This window comes from Aulonocara sp. 'chitande type north' Nkhata Bay, linkage group LG12, assembly GCF_057382095.1.
Source record: "Aulonocara sp. 'chitande type north' Nkhata Bay isolate Kocher_YH1m ecotype deep benthic linkage group LG12, A_spYH_male_GT1.1, whole genome shotgun sequence".
Classification (NCBI taxonomy): domain Eukaryota; kingdom Metazoa; phylum Chordata; class Actinopteri; order Cichliformes; family Cichlidae; genus Aulonocara; species Aulonocara sp. 'chitande type north' Nkhata Bay.
Window position 1 is genome coordinate 624,831 of NC_141355.1, and position 22,300 is coordinate 647,130.

The 22,300-nt window shown below is 45.9% G+C and overlaps 1 protein-coding gene across 1 annotated transcript; it reads left to right on the plus strand.

The window, feature by feature from the left end:
- Positions 1-17,711: 17,711 nt before the first annotated feature.
- Positions 17,712-18,335, plus strand: LOC147316600 (ribonuclease H1-like). Its single transcript, XM_086313037.1, has 2 exons — positions 17,712-18,161; positions 18,324-18,335. Exons 1-2 carry the CDS (start codon positions 17,712-17,714, stop codon positions 18,333-18,335), a joined length of 462 nt encoding a protein of 153 aa, XP_086169163.1.
- The last annotated feature ends 3,965 nt before the right edge of the window (positions 18,336-22,300 follow it).

Genomic DNA, 22,300 nt, shown 5'->3' on the forward strand with positions numbered 1-22,300 from the left:
TCGGAATTCCGGAATGTACCAAGGTTCCGGAATGTTCAGAGTTCCGGAATGCACAAAGGTTCCGGAATGTTCAGAGTTCCGGAATGCACCAAGGTTCCGGAATGTTCAGAGTTCCGGAATGCACCAAGGTTCCGGAATGTTCGGAATTCCGGAATGTTCAGAGTTCCGGAATGCACCAAGGTTCCGGAATGTTCGGAATTCCGGAATGTTCAGAGTTCCGGAATGCACCAAGGTTCCAGAATTTTCGGAATTCCGGAATGTTCAGAGTTCCGGAATGTTCAGAGTTCCGGAATGCACCAAGGTTCCGGAATGTTCGGAATTCCGGAATGTTCAGAGTTCCGGAATGCACCAAGGTTCCGGAATGTTCGGAATTCCGGAATGTTCAGAATTCCGGAATACACCAAGGTTCTGGAATGTTCAGAGTTCCGGAATGTTCAGAGTTCCGGAATGCACCAAGGTTACGGAATGTTCAGAGTTCCGGAATGCACAAAGGTTCCGGAATGTTCGGAATTCCGGAATGTACCAAGGTTCCGGAATGTTCGGAATTCCGGAATGTTCAGAGTTCCGGAATGCACCAATGTTCCGGAATGTTAAGAGTTCCGGAATGTTCAGAGTTCCGGAATGCACCAAGGTTCCGGAATGTTCGGAATTCCGGAATGTTCAGAGTTCCGGAATGTTCAGAGTTCCGGAATGCACCAAGGTTCCGGAATGTTCGGAATTCTGGAATGTTCAGAGTTCCGGAATGTTTGGAGTTCCGGAATGCACCAAGGTTCCGGAATGTTCAGAGTTCCGGAATGCACCAAGGTTCCGGAATGCACAAAGGTTCCGGAATGTTCAGAGTTCCGGAATGTTCAGAGTTCCGGAATGCACCAAGGTTCCGGAATGTTCAGAGTTCCGGAATGCACCAAGGTTCCGGAATGCACAAAGGTTCCGGAATGTTCAGAGTTCCGGAATGTTCAGAGTTCCGGAATGCACCAAGGTTCCGGAATGCACCAAGGTTCCGGAATGTTCAGAGTTCCGGAATGCACCAAGGTTCCGGAATGTTAAGAGTTCCGGAATGCACCAAGGTTCCGGAATGTTCAGAATTCCGGAATGCACCAAGGTTCCGGAATGCACCAAGGTTCCGGAATGTTCAGAGTTCCGGAATGCACCAAGGTTCCGGAATGTTCAGAGTTCCGGAATGCACCAAGGTTCCGGAATGCACAAAGGTTCCGGAATGTTCAGAGTTCCGGAATGTTCAGAGTTCCGGAATGCACCAAGGTTCCGGAATGCACCAAGGTTCCGGAATGTTCAGAGTTCCGGAATGCACCAAGGTTCCGGAATGTTAAGAGTTCCGGAATGCACCAAGGTTCCGGAATGTTCAGAATTCCGGAATGCACCAAGGTTCCGGAATGCACCAAGGTTCCGGAATGTTCAGAGTTCCGGAATGCACCAAGGTTCTGGAATGTTCGGAATTCCGGAATGTTCAGAGTTCCGGAATGTTCAGAGTTCCGGAATGCACCAAGGTTCCGGAATGTTCGGAATTCCGGAATGTTCAGAGTTCCGGAATGTTTGGAGTTCCGGAATGTACCAAGGTTCCGGAATTCAGAGTTCCGGAATGCAGCAAGGTTCCGGAATTTTCAGAATTCCGGAATGTTCAGAGTTCCGGAATGTTCAGAGTTCCGGAATGCACCAAGGTTCCGGAATGTTCAGAGTTCCGGACTGCACCAAGGTTCCGGAATGCACCAAGGTTCTGGAATGTTCGGAATTCCGGAATGTTCAGAGTTCCGGAATGTTCAGAGTTCCGGAATGCACCAAGGTTCCGGAATGTTCGGAATTCCGGAATATTCAGAGTTCCGGAATGTTCAGAGTTCCGGAATGTTTGGAGTTCCGGAATGTTCAGAGTTCCGGAATGTTCAGAGTTCCGGAATGCACCAAGGTTCCGGAATTCAGAGTTCCGGAATGCAGCAAGGTTCCGGAATTTTCAGAATTCCGGAATGTTCAGAGTTCCGGAATGTTCAGAGTTCCGGAATGCACCAAGGTTCCGTAATGTTCGGAATTCCGGAATGTACCAAGGTTCCGGAATGTTCAGAGTTCCGGAATGCACAAAGGTTCCGGAATGTTCAGAGTTCCGGAATGTTTAGAGTTCCGGAATGCACAAAGGTTCCGGAATGTTCAGAGTTCCGGAATGCACCAAGGTTCCGGAATGTTCGGAATTCCGGAATGTTCAGAGTTCCGGAATGCACCAAGGTTCCGGAATGTTCGGAATTCCGGAATGTTCAGAGTTCCGGAATGCACCAAGGTTCCAGAATTTTCGGAATTCCGGAATGTTCAGAGTTCCGGAATGTTCAGAGTTCCGGAATGCACCAAGGTTCCGGAATGTTCAGAATTCCGGAATGTACCAAGGTTCCAGAATGCACCAAGGTTCTGGAATGTTCGGAATTCCGGAATGTTCAGAGTTCCGGAATGCACCAAGGTTCCGGAATGTTCGGAATTCCGGAATGTTCAGAGTTCCGGAATGTTTGGAGTTCCGGAATGCACCAAGGTTCCGGAATTCAGAGTTCCGGAATGCACAAAGGTTCCGGAATGTTCGGAATTCCGGAATGTTCAGAGTTCCGGAATGCACCAAGGTTCCGGAATGTTCGGAATTCCGGAATGCACCAAGGTTCCGGAATGTTCAGAGTTCCGGATTGCACCAAGGTTCCGGAATTCAGAGTTCCGGAATGCAGCAAGGTTCCGGAAATTTCAGAATTCCGGAATGTTCAGAGTTCCGGAATGTTCAGAGTTCCGGAATGCACCAAGGTTCCGGAATGTTCGGAATTCCGGAATGTACCAAGGTTCCGGAATGTTCAGAGTTCCGGAATGCACCAAGGTTCCGGAATGTTCGGAATTCCGGAATGTTCAGAGTTCCGGAATGCACCAAGGTTCCGGAATGCACCAAGGTTCCGGAATGTTCAGAGTTCCGGAATGCACCAAGGTTCCGGAATGTTCAGAATTCCGGAATGTTCAGAGTTCCGGAATGCACCAAGGTTCCGGAATGTTCAGAGTTCCGGAATGCACCAAGGTTCTGGAATGTTCAGAATTCCGGAATGTTCAGAGTTCCGGAATGCACCAAGGTTCCGGAATGTTCAGAGTTCCAGAATGCACCAAGGTTCTGGAATGTTCGGAATTCCGGAATGTTCAGAGTTCCGGAATGTTCAGAGTTCCGGAATGCACCAAGGTTCCGGAATGTTCGGAATTCCGGAATGTTCAGAGTTCCGGAATGTTTGGAGTTCCGGAATGCACCAAGGTTCCGGAATGTTCAGAGTTCCGGAATGCACCAAGGTTCTGGAATGTTCGGAATTCCGGAATGTTCAGAGTTCCGGAATGTTTGGAGTTCCGGAATGTTCAGAGTTCCGGAATGTTCAGAGTTCCGGAATGCACCAAGGTTCCGGAATTCAGAGTTCCGGAATGCAGCAAGGTTCCGGAATTTTCAGAATTCCGGAATGTTCAGAGTTCCGGAATGTTCAGAGTTCCGGAATGCACCAAGGTTCCGTAATGTTCGGAATTCCGGAATGTACCAAGGTTCCGGAATGTTCAGAGTTCCGGAATGCACAAAGGTTCCGGAATGTTCAGAGTTCCGGAATGTTTAGAGTTCCGGAATGCACAAAGGTTCCGGAATGTTCAGAGTTCCGGAATGCACCAAGGTTCCGGAATGTTCGGAATTCCGGAATGTTCAGAGTTCCGGAATGCACCAAGGTTCCGGAATGTTCGGAATTCCGGAATGTTCAGAGTTCCGGAATGCACCAAGGTTCCAGAATTTTCGGAATTCCGGAATGTTCAGAGTTCCGGAATGTTCAGAGTTCCGGAATGCACCAAGGTTCCGGAATGTTCAGAATTCCGGAATGTACCAAGGTTCCAGAATGCACCAAGGTTCTGGAATGTTCGGAATTCCGGAATGTTCAGAGTTCCGGAATGCACCAAGGTTCCGGAATGTTCGGAATTCCGGAATGTTCAGAGTTCCGGAATGTTTGGAGTTCCGGAATGCACCAAGGTTCCGGAATTCAGAGTTCCGGAATGCACAAAGGTTCCGGAATGTTCGGAATTCCGGAATGTTCAGAGTTCCGGAATGCACCAAGGTTCCGGAATGTTCGGAATTCCGGAATGCACCAAGGTTCCGGAATGTTCAGAGTTCCGGATTGCACCAAGGTTCCGGAATTCAGAGTTCCGGAATGCAGCAAGGTTCCGGAAATTTCAGAATTCCGGAATGTTCAGAGTTCCGGAATGTTCAGAGTTCCGGAATGCACCAAGGTTCCGGAATGTTCGGAATTCCGGAATGTACCAAGGTTCCGGAATGTTCAGAGTTCCGGAATGCACCAAGGTTCCGGAATGTTCGGAATTCCGGAATGTTCAGAGTTCCGGAATGTTTGGAGTTCCGGAATGCACCAAGGTTCCGGAATTCAGAGTTCCGGAATGCACAAAGGTTCCGGAATGTTCGGAATTCCGGAATGTTCAGAGTTCCGGAATGCACCAAGGTTCCGGAATGTTCGGAATTCCGGAATGCACCAAGGTTCCGGAATGTTCAGAGTTCCGGATTGCACCAAGGTTCCGGAATTCAGAGTTCCGGAATGCAGCAAGGTTCCGGAAATTTCAGAATTCCGGAATGTTCAGAGTTCCGGAATGTTCAGAGTTCCGGAATGCACCAAGGTTCCGGAATGTTCGGAATTCCGGAATGTACCAAGGTTCCGGAATGTTCAGAGTTCCGGAATGCACCAAGGTTTCGGAATGTTCGGAATTCCGGAATGTTCAGAGTTCCGGAATGCACCAAGGTTCCGGAATGCACCAAGGTTCCGGAATGTTCAGAGTTCCGGAATGCACCAAGGTTCCGGAATGTTCAGAATTCCGGAATGTTCAGAGTTCCGGAATGCACCAAGGTTCCGGAATGTTCAGAGTTCCGGAATGCACCAAGGTTCTGGAATGTTCGGAATTCCGGAATGTTCAGAGTTCCGGAATGTTCAGAGTTCCGGAATGTTCAGAGTTCCGGAATGCACCAAGGTTCCGGAATTCAGAGTTCCGGAATGCAGCAAGGTTCCGGAATTTTCAGAATTCCGGAATGTTCAGAGTTCCGGAATGTTCAGAGTTCCGGAATGCACCAAGGTTCCGTAATGTTCGGAATTCCGGAATGTACCAAGGTTCCGGAATGTTCAGAGTTCCGGAATGCACAAAGGTTCCGGAATGTTCAGAGTTCCGGAATGCACCAAGGTTCCGGAATGTTCAGAGTTCCGGAATGCACCAAGGTTCCGGAATGTTCGGAATTCCGGAATGTTCAGAGTTCCGGAATGCACCAAGGTTCCGGAATGTTCGGAATTCCGGAATGTTCAGAGTTCCGGAATGCACCAAGGTTCCAGAATTTTCGGAATTCCGGAATGTTCAGAGTTCCGGAATGTTCAGAGTTCCGGAATGCACCAAGGTTCCGGAATGTTCGGAATTCCGGAATGTTCAGAGTTCCGGAATGCACCAAGGTTCCGGAATGTTCGGAATTCCGGAATGTTCAGAATTCCGGAATACACCAAGGTTCTGGAATGTTCAGAGTTCCGGAATGTTCAGAGTTCCGGAATGCACCAAGGTTACGGAATGTTCAGAGTTCCGGAATGCACAAAGGTTCCGGAATGTTCGGAATTCCGGAATGTACCAAGGTTCCGGAATGTTCGGAATTCCGGAATGTTCAGAGTTCCGGAATGTTCAGAGTTCCGGAATGCACCAATGTTCCGGAATGTTAAGAGTTCCGGAATGCACCAAGGTTCCAGAATGTTCAGAATTCCGGACTGCACCAAGGTTCCGGAATGCACCAAGGTTCCGGAATGTTCAGAGTTCCGGAATGTTCAGAGTTCCGGAATGCACCAAGGTTCCGGAATGTTCGGAATTCCGGAATGCACCAAGGTTCCGGAATGTACGGAATTCCGGAATGTACCAAGGTTCCGGAATGTTCAGACTTCCGGAATGTTCAGAGTTCCGGAATGCACCAAGGTTCCGGAATGCACCAAGGTTCCGGAATGCACCAATGTTCCGGAATGTTCGGAATTCCGGAATGTACCAAGGTTCCGGAATGTTCGGAATTCCGGAATGTTCAGAGTTCCGGAATGTTCAGAGTTCCGGAATGCACCAAGGTTCCGGAATGTTCAGAATTCCGGAATGTTCAGAGTTCCGGAATGCACCAAGGTTCCTGAATGTTCAGAGTTCCGGAATGCACCAAGGTTCTGGAATGTTCGGAATTCCGGAATGTTCAGAGTTCCGGAATGTTTGGAGTTCCGGAATGTTCAGAGTTCCGGAATGTTCAGAGTTCCGGAATGCACCAAGGTTCCGGAATTCAGAGTTCCGGAATGCAGCAAGGTTCCGGAATTTTCAGAATTCCGGAATGTTTGGAGTTCCGGAATGTTCAGAGTTCCGGAATGTACCAAGATTCCGGAATGTTCGGAATTCCGGAATGTACCAAGGTTCCGGAATGTTCAGAGTTCCGGAATGCACGAAGGTTCCGGAATGTTCAGAGTTCCGGAATGTTCAGAGTTCCGGAATGCACAAAGGTTCCGGAATGTTCAGAGTTCCGGAATGTTCAGAGTTCCGGAATGCACCAAGGTTCCGGAATGTTCAGAATTCCGGAATGTACCAAGGTTCCAGAATGCACCAAGGTTCTGGAATGTTCGGAATTCCGGAATGTTCAGAGTTCCGGAATGTTCAGAGTTCCGGAATGCACCAAGGTTCCGGAATGTTCGGAATTCCGGAATGCACCAAGGTTCCGGAATTCAGAGTTCCGGAATGCACAAAGGTTCCGGAATGTTCGGAATTCCGGAATGTTCAGAGTTCCGGAATGCACCAAGGTTCCGGAATGTTCGGAATTCCGGAATGCACCAAGGTTCCGGAATGTTCAGAGTTCCGGATTGCACCAAGGTTCCGGAATTCAGAGTTCCGGAATGCAGCAAGGTTCCGGAAATTTCAGAATTCCGGAATGTTCAGAGTTCCGGAATGTTCAGAGTTCCGGAATGCAGCAAGGTTCCGGAATGTTCAGAGTTCCGGAATGCACCAAGGTTCCGGAATGTTCGGAATTCCGGAATGTTCAGAGTTCCGGAATGCACCAAGGTTCCGGAATGCACAAAGGTTCCGGAATGTTCAGAGTTCCGGACTGCATCAAGGTTCCGGAATGCACAAAGGTTCCGGAATGTTCGGAATTCCGGAATGTTCAGAGTTCCGGAATGCACCAAGGTTCCAGAATGTTCAGAATTCCGGACTGCACCAAGGTTCCGGAATGCACCAAGGTTCCGGAATGTTCAGAATTCCGGAATGTTCAGAGTTCCGGAATGCACCAAGGTTCCGGAATGTTCGGAATTCCGGAATGCACCAAGGTTCCGGAATGTTCGGAATTCCGGAATGTACCAAGGTTCCGGAATGTTCAGAGTTCCGGAATGTTCAGAGTTCCGGAATGCACCAAGGTTCCGGAATGCACCAAGGTTCCGGAATGTTCGGAATTCCGGAATGTACCAAGGTTCCGGAATGTTCGGAATTCCGGAATGTTCAGAATTCCGGAATGTTCAGAGTTCCGGAATGCACCAAGGTTCCGGAATGTTCGGAATTCCGGAATGTTCAGAGTTCCGGAATGCACCAAGGTTCCGGAATGTTCAGAGTTCCGGAATGCACCAAGGTTCCGGAATGTTCAGAATTCCGGAATGTTCAGAGTTCCGGAATGCACCAAGGTTCCGGAATGTTCAGAGTTCCGGAATGCACCAAGGTTCTGGAATGTTCGGAATTCCGGAATGTTCAGAGTTCCGGAATGTTTGGAGTTCCGGAATGTTCAGAGTTCCGGAATGCACCAAGGTTCCGTAATGTTCGGAATTCCGGAATGTACCAAGGTTCCGGAATGTTCAGAGTTCCGGAATGCACAAAGGTTCCGGAATGTTCAGAGTTCCGGAATGCACCAAGGTTCCGGAATGTTCAGAGTTCCGGAATGCACCAAGGTTCCGGAATGTTCGGAATTCCGGAATACACCAAGGTTCTGGAATGTTCAGAGTTCCGGAATGTTCAGAGTTCCGGAATGCACCAATGTTCCGGAATGTTAAGAGTTCCGGAATGCACCAAGGTTCCAGAATGTTCAGAATTCCGGACTGCACCAAGGTTCCGGAATGCACCAAGGTTCCGGAATGTTCAGAGTTCCGGAATGTTCAGAGTTCCGGAATGCACCAAGGTTCCGGAATGTTCGGAATTCCGGAATGCACCAAGGTTCCGGAATGTACGGAATTCCGGAATGTACCAAGGTTCCGGAATGTTCAGACTTCCGGAATGTTCAGAGTTCCGGAATGCACCAAGGTTCCGGAATGCACCAAGGTTCCGGAATGCACCAATGTTCCGGAATGTTCGGAATTCCGGAATGTACCAAGGTTCCGGAATGTTCGGAATTCCGGAATGTTCAGAGTTCCGGAATGTTCAGAGTTCCGGAATGCACCAAGGTTCCGGAATGTTCAGAATTCCGGAATGTTCAGAGTTCCGGAATGCACCAAGGTTCCTGAATGTTCAGAGTTCCGGAATGCACCAAGGTTCTGGAATGTTCGGAATTCCGGAATGTTCAGAGTTCCGGAATGTTTGGAGTTCCGGAATGTTCAGAGTTCCGGAATGTTCAGAGTTCCGGAATGCACCAAGGTTCCGGAATTCAGAGTTCCGGAATGCAGCAAGGTTCCGGAATTTTCAGAATTGCGGAATGTTTGGAGTTCCGGAATGTTCAGAGTTCCGGAATGCACCAAGATTCCGGAATGTTCGGAATTCCGGAATGTACCAAGGTTCCGGAATGTTCAGAGTTCCGGAATGCACCAAGGTTCCGGAATGTTCAGAGTTCCGGAATGTTCAGAGTTCCGGAATGCACAAAGGTTCCGGAATGTTCAGAGTTCCGGAATGTTCAGAGTTCCAGAATGCACCAAGGTTCCGGAATGTTCGGAATTCCGGAATGTTCAGAGTTCCGGAATGTTTGGAGTTCCGGAATGTTCAGAGTTCCGGAATGTTCAGAGTTCCGGAATGCACCAAGGTTCCGGAATTCAGAGTTCCGGAATGCAGCAAGGTTCCGGAATTTTCAGAATTCCGGAATGTTCAGAGTTCCGGAATGTTCAGAGTTCCGGAATGCACCAAGATTCCGGAATGTTCGGAATTCCGGAATGTACCAAGGTTCCGGAATGTTCAGGGTTCCGGAATGCACAAAGGTTCCGGAATGTTCAGAGTTCCGGAATGTTCAGAGTTCCGGAATGCACAAAGGTTCCGGAATGTTCAGAGTTCCGGAATGTTCAGAGTTCCGGAATGCACCAAGGTTCCGGAATGTTCGGAATTCCGGAATGTTCAGAGTTCCGGAATGCACCAAGGTTCCGGAATGTTCGGAATTCCGGAATGTTCAGAGTTCCGGAATGCACCAAGGTTCCGGAATGTTAAGAGTTCCGGAATGCACCAAGGTTCCGGAATGTTCGGAATTCCGGAATGTTCAGAGTTCCGGAATGCACCAAGGTTCCGGAATGTTCGGAATTCCGGAATGTTCAGAGTTCCGGAATACACCAAGGTTCCGGAATGTTCAGAGTTCTGGAATGTTCAGAGTTCCGGAATGCACCAAGGTTCCGGAATGTTCAGAGTTCCGGAATGCACCAAGGTTCCGGAATGCACCAAGGTTCCGGAATGCACCAATGTTCCGGAATGTTCGGAATTCCGGAATGTACCAAGGTTCCGGAATGTTCGGAATTCCGGAATGTTCAGAGTTCCGGAATGCACCAAGGTTCCGGAATGTTCAGAATTCCGGAATGTTCAGAGTTCCGGAATGCACCAAGGTTCCTGAATGTTCAGAGTTCCGGAATGTTCAGAGTTCCGGAATGCACCAAGGTTCCGGAATTCAGAGTTCCGGAATGCAGCAAGGTTCCGGAATTTTCAGAATTCCGGAATGTTTGGAGTTCCGGAATGTTCAGAGTTCCGGAATGCACCAAGATTCCGGAATGTTCGGAATTCCGGAATGTACCAAGGTTCCGGAATGTTCAGAGTTCCGGAATGCACGAAGGTTCCGGAATGTTCAGAGTTCCGGAATGCACAAAGGTTCCGGAATGTTCAGAGTTCCGGAATGTTCAGAGTTCCAGAATGCACCAAGGTTCCGGAATGTTCGGAATTCCGGAATGTTCAGAGTTCCGGAATGTTTGGAGTTCCGGAATGTTCAGAGTTCCGGAATGTTCAGAGTTCCGGAATGCACCAAGGTTCCGGAATTCAGAGTTCCGGAATGCAGCAAGGTTCCGGAATTTTCAGAATTCCGGAATGTTCAGAGTTCCGGAATGTTCAGAGTTCCGGAATGCACCAAGATTCCGGAATGTTCGGAATTCCGGAATGTACCAAGGTTCCGGAATGTTCAGGGTTCCGGAATGCACCAAGGTTCCGAAATGTTCGGAATTCCGGAATGTTCAGAGTTCCGGAATGCACCAAGGTTCCGGAATGTTCGGAATTCCGGAATGTTCAGAGTTCCGGAATGCACCAAGGTTCCGGAATGTTCGGAATTCCGGAATGTTCAGAGTTCCGGAATACACCAAGGTTCCGGAATGTTCAGAGTTCCGGAATGTTCAGAGTTCCGGAATGCACCAAGGTTCCGGAATGTTCAGAGTTCCGGAATGCACAAAGGTTCCGGAATGCACCAAGGTTCCGGAATTTTCAGAGTTCCGGAATGCACCAAGGTTCCGGAATGTTCAGAATTCCGGAATGTTCAGAGTTCCGGAATGCACCAAGGTTCCGGAATGTTCAGAGTTCCGGAATGCACCAAGGTTCTGGAATGTTCGGAATTCCGGAATGTTTGGAGTTCCGGAATGTTCAGAGTTCCGGAATGTTCAGAGTTCCGGAATGCACCAAGGTTCCGGAATTCAGAGTTCCGGAATGCAGCAAGGTTCCGGAATTTTCAGAATTCCGGAATGTTCAGAGTTCCGGAATGTTCAGAGTTCCGTAATGCACCAAGATTCCGGAATGTTCGGAATTCCGGAATGTACCAAGGTTCCGGAATGGTCAGAGTTCCGGAATGCACAAAGGTTCCGGAATGTTCAGAGTTCCGGAATGTTTAGAGTTCCGGAATGCACAAAGGTTCCGGAATGTTCAGAGTTCCGGAATGCACCAAGGTTCCGGAATGTTCGGAATTCCGGAATGTTCAGAGTTCCGGAATGCACCAAGGTTCCGGAATGTTCGGAATTCCGGAATGTTCAGAGTTCCGGAATGCACCAAGGTTCCAGAATTTTCGGAATTCCGGAATGTTCAGAGTTCCGGAATGTTCAGAGTTCCGGAATGCACCAAGGTTCCGGAATGTTCGGAATTCCGGAATGTTCAGAGTTCCGGAATGCACCAAGGTTCCGGAATGTTCGGAATTCCGGAATGTTCAGAATTCCGGAATACACCAAGGTTCTGGAATGTTCAGAGTTCCGGAATGTTCAGAGTTCCGGAATGCACCAAGGTTCCGGAATGTTCAGAGTTCCGGAATGCACAAAGGTTCCGGAATGTTCAGAGTTCCGGAATGCACCAAGGTTCCGGAATGTTCGGAATTCCGGAATGTACCAAGGTTCCGGAATGTTCGGAATTCCGGAATGTTCAGAGTTCCGGAATGTTCAGAGTTCCGGAATGCACCAATGTTCCGGAATGTTAAGAGTTCCGGAATGCACCAAGGTTCCAGAATGTTCAGAATTCCGGACTGCACCAAGGTTCCGGAATGCACCAAGGTTCCGGAATGTTCAGAGTTCCGGAATGTTCAGAGTTCCGGAATGCACCAAGGTTCCGGAATGTTCGGAATTCCGGAATGCACCAAGGTTCCGGAATGTACGGAATTCCGGAATGTACCAAGGTTCCGGAATGTTCAGACTTCCGGAATGTTCAGAGTTCCGGAATGCACCAAGGTTCCGGAATGCACCAAGGTTCCGGAATGCACCAATGTTCCGGAATGTTCGGAATTCCGGAATGTACCAAGGTTCCGGAATGTTCGGAATTCCGGAATGTTCAGAGTTCCGGAATGTTCAGAGTTCCGGAATGCACCAAGGTTCCGGAATGTTCAGAGTTCCGGAATGCACCAAGGTTCCTGAATGTTCAGAGTTCCGGAATGCACCAAGGTTCTGGAATGTTCGGAATTCCGGAATGTTCAGAGTTCCGGAATGTTTGGAGTTCCGGAATGTTCAGAGTTCCGGAATGTTCAGAGTTCCGGAATGCACCAAGGTTCCGGAATTCAGAGTTCCGGAATGCAGCAAGGTTCCGGAATTTTCAGAATTCCGGAATGTTTGGAGTTCCGGAATGCACCAAGATTCCGGAATGTTCGGAATTCCGGAATGTACCAAGGTTCCGGAATGTTCAGAGTTCCGGAATGCACGAAGGTTCCGGAATGTTCAGAGTTCCGGAATGTTCAGAGTTCCGGAATGCACAAAGGTTCCGGAATGCACCAAGGTTCCGGAATTTTCAGAGTTCCGGAATGCACCAAGGTTCCGGAATGTTCAGAATTCCGGAATGTTCAGAGTTCCGGAATGCACCAAGGTTCCGGAATGTTCAGAGTTCCGGAATGCACCAAGGTTCTGGAATGTTCGGAATTCCGGAATGTTTGGAGTTCCGGAATGTTCAGAGTTCCGGAATGTTCAGAGTTCCGGAATGCAGCAAGGTTCCGGAATTTTCAGAATTCCGGAATGTTCAGAGTTCCGGAATGTTCAGAGTTCCGGAATGCACCAAGATTCCGGAATGTTCGGAATTCCGGAATGTACCAAGGTTCCGGAATGGTCAGAGTTCCGGAATGCACAAAGGTTCCGGAATGTTCAGAGTTCCGGAATGTTCAGAGTTCCGGAATGCACCAAGGTTCCGGAATGTTCGGAATTCCGGAATGTTCAGAGTTCCGGAATGCACCAAGGTTCCGGAATGTTCGGAATTCCGGAATGTTCAGAGTTCCGGAATGTACCAAGGTTCCGGAATTTAGAGTTCCGGAATGCACCAAGGTTGCGGAATGTTCGGACTTCCGGAATCTTCAGAGTTCCGGAATGCACCAAGGTTCCGGAATGCACCAAGGTTCCGGAATGTTCGGAATTCCGGAATGTTCAGAGTTCCGGAATGCACCAAAGTTCCGGACTGTTCAGAGTTCCGGAATGCACCAAGGTTCCGGAATGTTCGGAATTCCGGAATGTTCAGAATTCCGGAATTCCGAACATTCCAAAATGTTCAGAGTTCCGGAATGTTAACAGGCAGACGCTGTGGGATGACCCAAGGGGAGGAGCCGTATAACGTCACAAAAAGGGAGGTAAGCCTGTGTTCTAGGATAATGGCTGACGGCCCAACCATGACACCTACTGGGCACAGAGGCCATAAGCCTCTGAAGGAGCAGCAGGAACAGTTAAAAAGAGCCATTCGTTTAGCTTCTCCTGGATCTTTAAAATTAGCTGAGAAGGAATGCAAAGCAATGGAAGCTGAGCTAAGCAAGCTTATTGCTTCCCAACAGAGAGGGCTGGATGACAAAATAGCCCTAAGTCTTGTGCTCAAAATAGAAGGAGAGAGATGTGAGCAGCAACTGGAACAACTGCAAACCGAGGCAGAGAAACGTTCAATTAACTGGAGAATTAACCAACAAATCAAGAAAATACAGCAAACTCATGCAAAGTGTTGCAAGTGGATGTTCTTGTGGAACGGAGCATCTTCCTGGATGGAGCAGGATGACACAGCTGAAACAGAAGATATGGAGAGCATAGTGGAGGCTTTGAAACAACGGAAAAAGCAAAATAAGAAGCTGGAAGACCAAATGAAGAACTGGATTCCAAAACCAGGAGATGCTAACAAGTATCACACAGCAGAGATACTTCCTTGGGCCACATTAACATCTAATGCTGTAGGACGACAACATGTCATGCCTGTAATGACCCTTAGGGGAGGACAAGTTCAGGGCCCAAATGGACAGACTGCAGTGGTTGTAGGAGGAGTAGCTGATGTTGAATACACCAGGGTACCACTGGTGTTTCATAATGAAGGGCCTATGACAGTTAAATGTCAGTCCCTGAGTGGGAGTAGGGAAGGTGAGCATCGGGCGTGGTTTCGCTCAGCGGTGCTGGCAGGGCTGCCAAACCAGGTCATAGAAGATCTACAGAAAAATCCAGATTTTGCCGTAGCAGATTCGGTGCAGTGGGAAAGACACGTCTCACATCGTTTACAGCTGGAGCAGGACAGGGCGAACAACCAGAAAAAAGAGTTGGGGGAGGCACAAGCGTCTCTGCTCAAACTACAGTTGGCGGAGGCCAGAAACAAAGCCTGCGAAAAGAAAAAAGAGGAAAAAGAAAAAACAGAAAAAATGATGATAGTTGCGACCCAGCCTGGTCCTGGGCCTGAATGGCCAGATAGTGGCCCGGGTCCCTGCACTAATGACGGATGGCCCGCCAATGCACCAAGGCAGAACCAACCCACAGGGAATTGGGGAACCGGTGGATCGTACAGAGGGCGTGGTGGCTCAGCGGAGGGAGTACTAAGAGCTCGTAACACGGGGAATCTCAGCAGTGTGCCTTGGAATGTCTGTTGGAGGTGTGGAGCAGAGGGTCATTGGAGCAGAAATTGCCCAGAACGTCGTCAGAACAATCAAAGAAGAGGCTACCAATCCCAGGCACGTGGAGCTCCAAGAGCAAGAGATGGCTATAGGGGAGCATATCAGGCCCCAAACCCGAGTGCAGCACCAGCCGCGCAGTATCCAGTGGCTGACTGGAGGGAGGACCAGTACTGAAGGGACCCGGAGGGACCAAACAGCATGGAAATGGCAGATCCCATGCTGTCAATGACTGTAGAAGGGACAGAATTGCCCTTCTTAGTGGACACTGGAGCAACCTATTCAACCTTGAGAGCAGCACCAGATAGTGCAAAGTTGTCCTGCCACACAGTGAACGTGGTGTGTTTTTCCGGGATCCCAATCACTCTGCCAGTGACTGACCCAGCTTTGACAAAGCTGGGCAAGCAGACTTTGAAACACAACTATGTGGTGTCATCGCAAGCGCCAGTAAATCTCATGGGCAGGGACCTGCTCGTGAAGTTGGGCGCTACAATCACATGTTCAGCAGATGGATTATCTGTGACTTTGCCAGGGGGCCAGCATTTCCCGTGCCTGGGAACAAATTCAAAGACTCAATATCTGCTTCAAGACTGTGAGAGAGCAAAAGCCGACAAGTACTGGGGGAGAGTAGTGAAAGAGGATGTTCTGAGGCAATTTCAGCTGTGGAGACCCTGGATAATGAGCTTGGCAGTTTACCTCCCTCCGCGCGAACCCTACCAAGTCAATCTGTTTTATGATAAAGATAGTGACGACACCTATCGTGAATTATTTCAGTCTGATCTTGAGGGTCAGACGTGGAATGTGCAAACACATGACATCTACATCGGACCAGAAGGTGTTGTCAGGGTCCTGGGTCTCCTGACCCAGCGTTTTAGTTCTTTGTGATTTTTGTATTATTGTACTTGGTGTGAGTTTCTAGTTTCGATCCCTTGCCCTTCATGTTTCTCTATGTCCCCTCTGTTCTGTGTAAGTCTGTGTCTGCATGTTTGAGTTCCCCTCTGTGCCTCTCGGTTCTTAGAGTCCTCTGCCTTATGGTTTATGTCTCTGTGTTTCTTAGTTGCTGTCTCCACTGTGTCAAGTTCGCGTCTCTGTGTGATCCTTCCTGTTTTACTTTGAAGGTCCGTGACTTATGTGAATGTGTCCTGCCTTGCTTGTCTCGTCAGTTCTAATTTCCCCCAGCTGTGCTCTCCTTCTGTGTCTCATTCTCCTCATTACTTCCCAGTGTATTTAGACCCTGTGTTTCTCTGTGTCAGTGTGGCGTCGTACCCTCAACAAGCTGTGTGTGGTTTGCCTCCGTGTTACCAGTGTTTTGTTTCCAGTTCCAGTTCAGTGTTTTCTGCTTCAGTGTTTTAGTCCACCAGCGTTTCTGTTTGTCTTTTGATGCCTTTAGTTAGTAAGAGGGTTTCCAGCAATAAAGCTGCGCTTTAAGTTGAACTTCTGTGTCTGAGTCCTGCATTTTGGATCCACCACTCCTGCTTCCACGCCTGCCACACAGCCAACCATGACAGGTGTAGCCGTGGCTGTGAAATTAACTGATGAACAACTGCTTTGGTACAATGTGGAAGAAAATTCAACCCCTCACATTACATTGGCGATCCACCAAGGTCATGGTGCAGGTGATCTAGGTCCGATGGTCAGGCGAGCACTGGACGACACAGGGTGGCAAAGAACCCAAATTCCTAACTTATCTTATGCTCGAAATTGTAAAACCTATCGCATAACTTGTGCCTGTGATGATACAGTGATCTTGGAACATAAAGAAATTTCAAAAACACATGGTGAGGAGAGAGTAGATCATCCTCACGCAGTTGCTGGACTGTCAAATCTGCCCGACAGTCTATGGTCAAAAGGGCCCACGGACGTTGGCCTAGCTAAGTGTCCTCCTGTTTTGTTCCAGCTCAAGTCACACACACCAATCAATAGACCACAGTATAAACACAAACCTGAAGCAGAGGAAGGAATTACAGAAACAATAGAAGGCCTGTTAAGGGCCGGGGTGTTAGAGCCCTCTCCCTCACTGTGGAACACAACAATTCTACCAGTGGAGAAACATGGAACAGGAAGATACCACATGGCACATGACTTGAGAGCCATTAATGAAATATTACCCTCCACCACTGCACCAGTACCAAATCCATACACAGCTTTATCAGCTATCACATGTGGCCAAAAGTGGTTCACGTGCATTGACCTGGCAAATGCATTCTTTTGTCTTCCTCTGCATGAGTCACTCAGAGACATTTTTTCATTCACATACAGAGGCCAACAACTCAGATACACACGGTTGACACAAGGCTTTGCACTTTCTCCAGGCATTTTAATCAGGTGCTCAACGACGCCCTGTCGTCATGTAATTTGCCTGATGATTGTACATTAATACAATATGTTGATGATCTTCTCATTGCAGCCCCGTCAGCAGCGGATTGTACAGCGGCGTCGTTCGTTGTGTTGAATAGGTTGGCGGAGTGCGGCTTTAAAGTAAGTAAAGACAAGCTGCAGTTAGTTTGCCCTGAAGTGACCTTTTTGGGCCGGGTAATCACACACAAATCAGTGGGTTTGATGAACACACACAGAGACCAAATTCTGACACACCCAAAACCGCGAACTGTGAGAGAAATGCTTTCTTTTCTTGGTTTAACAGGTTACAGCAGGCAGTTCATTCCGGATTATGCAGGCAAAACTGCCCCTTTAAGGGGCCTAATGAAGCAAGTTGGCGTTCGAAACCTTAAGGCTGAGCTGCCTTGGACGCCTGAAGCTGAAGCCACATTTATTAGGGTAAAACAGGATTTGTCAAGGGCCTCAGATTTAGCCACACCCAATTATGATGAGCCATTCTAATTGGATGTTTCTGAAACACACTCAATTGTAAATGGAGTGTTGTTTCAGAAAAAAGGGGGGGGGGGGGGTAGAGAGGTGCTCATGTATGTTAGTGTAAAACTACATCCAACAGAAGCAAAGCATCCTACATGCACACAACATGCAGCAGGGGTCGCTAGAATTATCCAAAAAACAGCACATGTAGTGAGAGAACACCCACTAAAAATACTTACTACACATAGCATAGTGGCATACGTGAATTCACAAGCATTTTGTATGTCACCACGGGCACAACAGAGACTGAGCAAAGTCTTAGAGGCCCCAAAATTTGACATTCACACATGAAGGAATTAACATGGCAGATTTAATGGGAGTAGGGGAACCACATGACTGCGCCAAAAGAGCACAGATTGAGGAAAAGATTAGAGAGGACCTGAAGGCCGAACCCATACCGGGAGCTGAGGACTGGTTCACCGATGGATGTTGCCACCGAGACGAAGGAGGACTGAAAGCAGGGTACGCGGTGGTTTGCAGAGTAGAAGGAGATTATCAGGTCAGAGAGTCAGGAAGGATTGAGGGAAAGCAGTCGGCCCAGAGAGCTGAAGTGATAGCCCTTGCTCGAGCTTTGAGATTAGCCAAGAATAGGAGAGTGAACATCTACACCGACTCGGCATATGCATTTGGAGCAGCGCATGTGGAGCTGCCTCAGTGGAAAAGAGCAGGATTCAGAACAGCAACCAATGCACCTATTTCCCACAAACATGAAATGGAGGAACTGGAAAAGGCCTTGGCTGACCCAGAGGAGGTGAGTATTATAAAATGCAAAGCTCACTCCCAAGGAACCAGCATGGTGGAAAAAGGTTCATCAGAAGTATATAACCAGCTTTGCATTAAACATAAATTGATCTTACATTATCCTTTGCATTACAGTGATTGTTATAACTTTAGTTTGATCTTTTCCTTACAGGTACCAGAATAATAACATGATTTTCCATTGCAGATGTAACCATGATCATTCCATACACATTGCAGTTCGTTGCTTATTCTAGAGTTGTGCTCAAGTTAATTAAAGGTTAAAAGCTACAGCCAGCGCGAGTCTGGCTGATCTATGGAGGGCAAAGGCTTTGAGCTTGGAAGGCCGCACGCGCTTACACAGCACTTATAAGATGTTATTCTTGGTGATTTTGTGCTTAGTCATGTTTTAATATGTTTTAAGTAGAAATAGCTGATCCAGCAATATTCAGTTAATATTATATACTTGATTTAGAGCAATACACACTGATGGTCTTAATAAATGAGAGAGTCCTTGTAGCTGCCATGTTGTGTCTTAGCAGGGTACAGACGGTTCCAGGAGACGGGGGCAGTCAGCGTCTGCCCTCGGGAAGGAGACAATGTTATTCTTTGTGTTAAATAAAATTGTCAACATTGATTGTATTACACCTGTCACTACGCATGAAGGGGCGTTCTAATACCCTGATTTCATGAAACTATGGTGATGTGTTTTTTGAGACGAGATCTGAGACTGTCTGCATACAGTGTCCATCTCCCACGTGTGTGATCATTAAATCATCGTTTGACTCAACCCGGCCGGACCAGTATTATTATTGTGGGTTTTTGCTTTGGTGTCCATCCCCAATATTTTGAACCTTAACAAGAGTTTGAATGAAAACAACGGAATTAGAATGTACAGAACAGAATTTTAAAGAAAACAACAGAATTAGGATGTACAGAACAGAGTTTGAAAGAAAACAATGGAATTAGAATGTACAGAACAGAGTTTGAATGATATCAAAGGAATTAGAATGTACAGAACAGAGTTTGAATGAAAACAAGGGAATTAGAATATACAGAACAGAGTTTGAATGAAAACAACGGAATTAGAATGTACAGAACAGAGTTTGAATGAAAACAACGGAATTAGAATGTACAGAACAGAGTTTGAATGAAAACAACGGAATTAGAATGTACAGAACAGAGTTTTTAATGAAAACAATGGAATTAGAATAAAAAAAACTGAATTGAAATGTACAGAACAGAGTTTGAATGAAAACAACGGAATTAGAATGTACAGAACAGAGTTTTTAATGAAAACAATGGAATTAGAATAAAAAAAACTGAATTGAAATGTACAGAACAGAGTTTGAATGAAAACAACGGAATTAGAATGTACAGAACAGAGTTTGAATGAAAACAACGGAATTAGAATGTACAGAACAGACTTTGAATGAAAACAACTGATTAGAATATACAGAAAAGAGTTTGTGTCAGGTTTCAGTTAACAGACTCAGGCGCAGACCGGGACTCCTTACAGGATTTACAGATTTTATTTACACAACGACACCAGGTGATGCTATTTACAAAGTGCTGGAGGGAGGGGAGGGGGGTCCAGGGTTCCGGGGTATGTGAGGGAAAAGACGGGAATCTGACGTCCTCCAAAGGCTCTCTCTCTTCACTCCCCACACTGGGGAAACACCATCCACTCACTCGTCCACGGGATGACAGGCAGGCAGGGAAAGGTCTGGGATAGATCTGTACACAGAGATTATAGTTAGAGGCGAACAGACGGAACGAACTCACAGATCCTTATTTAAAATCTACTGAGCGACTGACGCTGATAACTCAACGATCCAGCGACGAGTGACACAGTGCTGCTGTCTTAAATCGGCCTTGTGATTATCCCGATCGGCAGCAGGTGCGTGGGCCAGGGGCGGGAGCCCATAATGAGCATCGCCCCGGCAGGAGAGAGAGAGAGAGAGAAAACATGTTGCCTAATACAGAATCAGCTGGTGAGGCACAGGGACCATGACAGTTTGAATGAAAACAACGGAATTAGAATGTAGAGAACAGAATTTGAAAGAAAACAATGGAATTTGAATCAAAACCACAGAATAGAAATGTACAGAACAGAGTTTGAATGAAAACAACGGAATTAGAATGTACAGAACAGAGTTTGAATGACAACAACGGAATTAGAATGTGTTAATAGTCCATTGTTTTCATTCTAATTCTGTTGTTTTCATTCAAATACCATTGTTTTGATTCAAATTCAGTTCAATGGAAAAACAATGGAATTTGAATCAAAACAACAGAATTAGAATGAACAGAACTGAATTTGAATCAAAACAATGGAATTTGAATGAAAACAACAGAATTAGAATGTACAGAACAGAGTTTGAATGATATCAAAGGAATTAGAATGTACAGAACAGAGTTTGAATGTAAACAACAGAATTAGAATGTACAGAACAGAGTTTGAATGTAAACAACAGAATTTGAATGTACAGAATAGAGTTTGAATGTAAACAACAGAATTTGAATGTACAGAATAGAGTTTGAATGTAAACAACAGAATTTGAATGTACAGAATAGAGTTTGAATGAAAACAACGGAATTAGAAGGTACAGAACAGAGTTTGAATGAAAACAACGGAATTAGAATGTACAGAACAGAGTTTGAATGAAAACAATGGAATTTGAATCAAAACAACAGAATTGAAATGTACAGAATAGAGTTTGAATGAAAAAAACGGAATTAGAATGTACAGAACAGAGTTTGAATGAAAAAAACAGAATTAGAATGTACAGAACAAAGTTTGAATGAAAACAATGGAATTAGAATAAAAAAAACTGAATTGAAATGTACAGAACAGAGTTTGAATGAAAACAACGGAATTAGAATGTATTAATAGTCCATTGTTTTCATTCTAATTCTGTTGTTTTCATTCAAGTTCCATTGTTTTGATTCAAATTCAGTTCAATGGAAAAACAATGGAATTTGAATCAAAACAACAGAATTAGAATGTACAGAACAGAGTTTGAATGAAAATAACAGAATTAGAATGAACAGAACTGAATTTGAATCAAAACAATGGAATTTGAATGAAAACAACAGAATTTGAATGTACAGAACAGAGTTTGAATGAAAACAACGGAATTAGAATGTACAGAACAGATTTTGAATGAAAAAAACGGAATTAGAATGTACAGAACAGAGTTTGAATGAAAACAACGGAATTAGAATGTACAGAACAGAGTTTGAATGAAAACAACGGAATTAGAATGTACAGAACAGAGTTTGAATGAAAACAATGGAATTTGAATCAAAACAACAGAATTGAAATGTACAGAACAGAGTTTGAATGAAAAAAACGGAATTAGAATGTACAGAACAGAGTTTGAATGAAAAAAACAGAATTAGAATGTAGAGAACAGAGTTTGAATGAAAACAATGGAATTAGAATAAAAAAAACTGAATTGAAATGTACAGAACAGAGTTTGAATGAAAACAATGGAATTAGAATGTATTAATAGTCCATTGTTTTCATTCTAATTCTGTTGTTTTCATTCAAGTTCCATTGTTTTGATTCAAATTCAGTTCAATGGAAAAACAATGGAATTTGAATCAAAACAACAGAATTAGAATGTACAGAACAGAGTTTGAATGAAAACAACAGAATTAGAATGAACAGAACTGAATTTGAATCAAAACAATGGAATTTGAATGAAAACAAGAGAATTAGAATGTACAGAACAGACTTTAAATGAAAACAACGGAATTAAAATGTACAGAACAGAGTTTGAATGATATCAAAGGAATTAGAATGTACAGAACAGAGTTTGAATGAAAACAACGGAAATAGAATGTACAGAACAGAGTTTGAATGAACACAACGGAATTAGAATGTACAGAACAGAGTTTGAATGAAAACAACGGAATTAGAATGTACAGAACAGAGTTTGAATGAAAACAACGGAATTAGAATGTAGAGAACAGAATTTGAAAGAAAACAATGGAATTTGAATCAAAACAAGAGAATTGAAATGTATAGAACAGAGTTTGAATGAAAAAAACGGAATTTGAATGAGAACAAGAGAATTAGAATGTACAGAACTGAATTTGAATCAAAACAATGGAATTTGAATGAAAACAACAGAATTAGAATGA

Bases quoted from the DNA above. Each gene is read 5' to 3' on its own strand.
- LOC147316600 (XM_086313037.1), top strand. From the start codon at position 17,712: ATGGCAGATTTAATGGGAGTAGGGGAACCACATGACTGCGCCAAAAGA.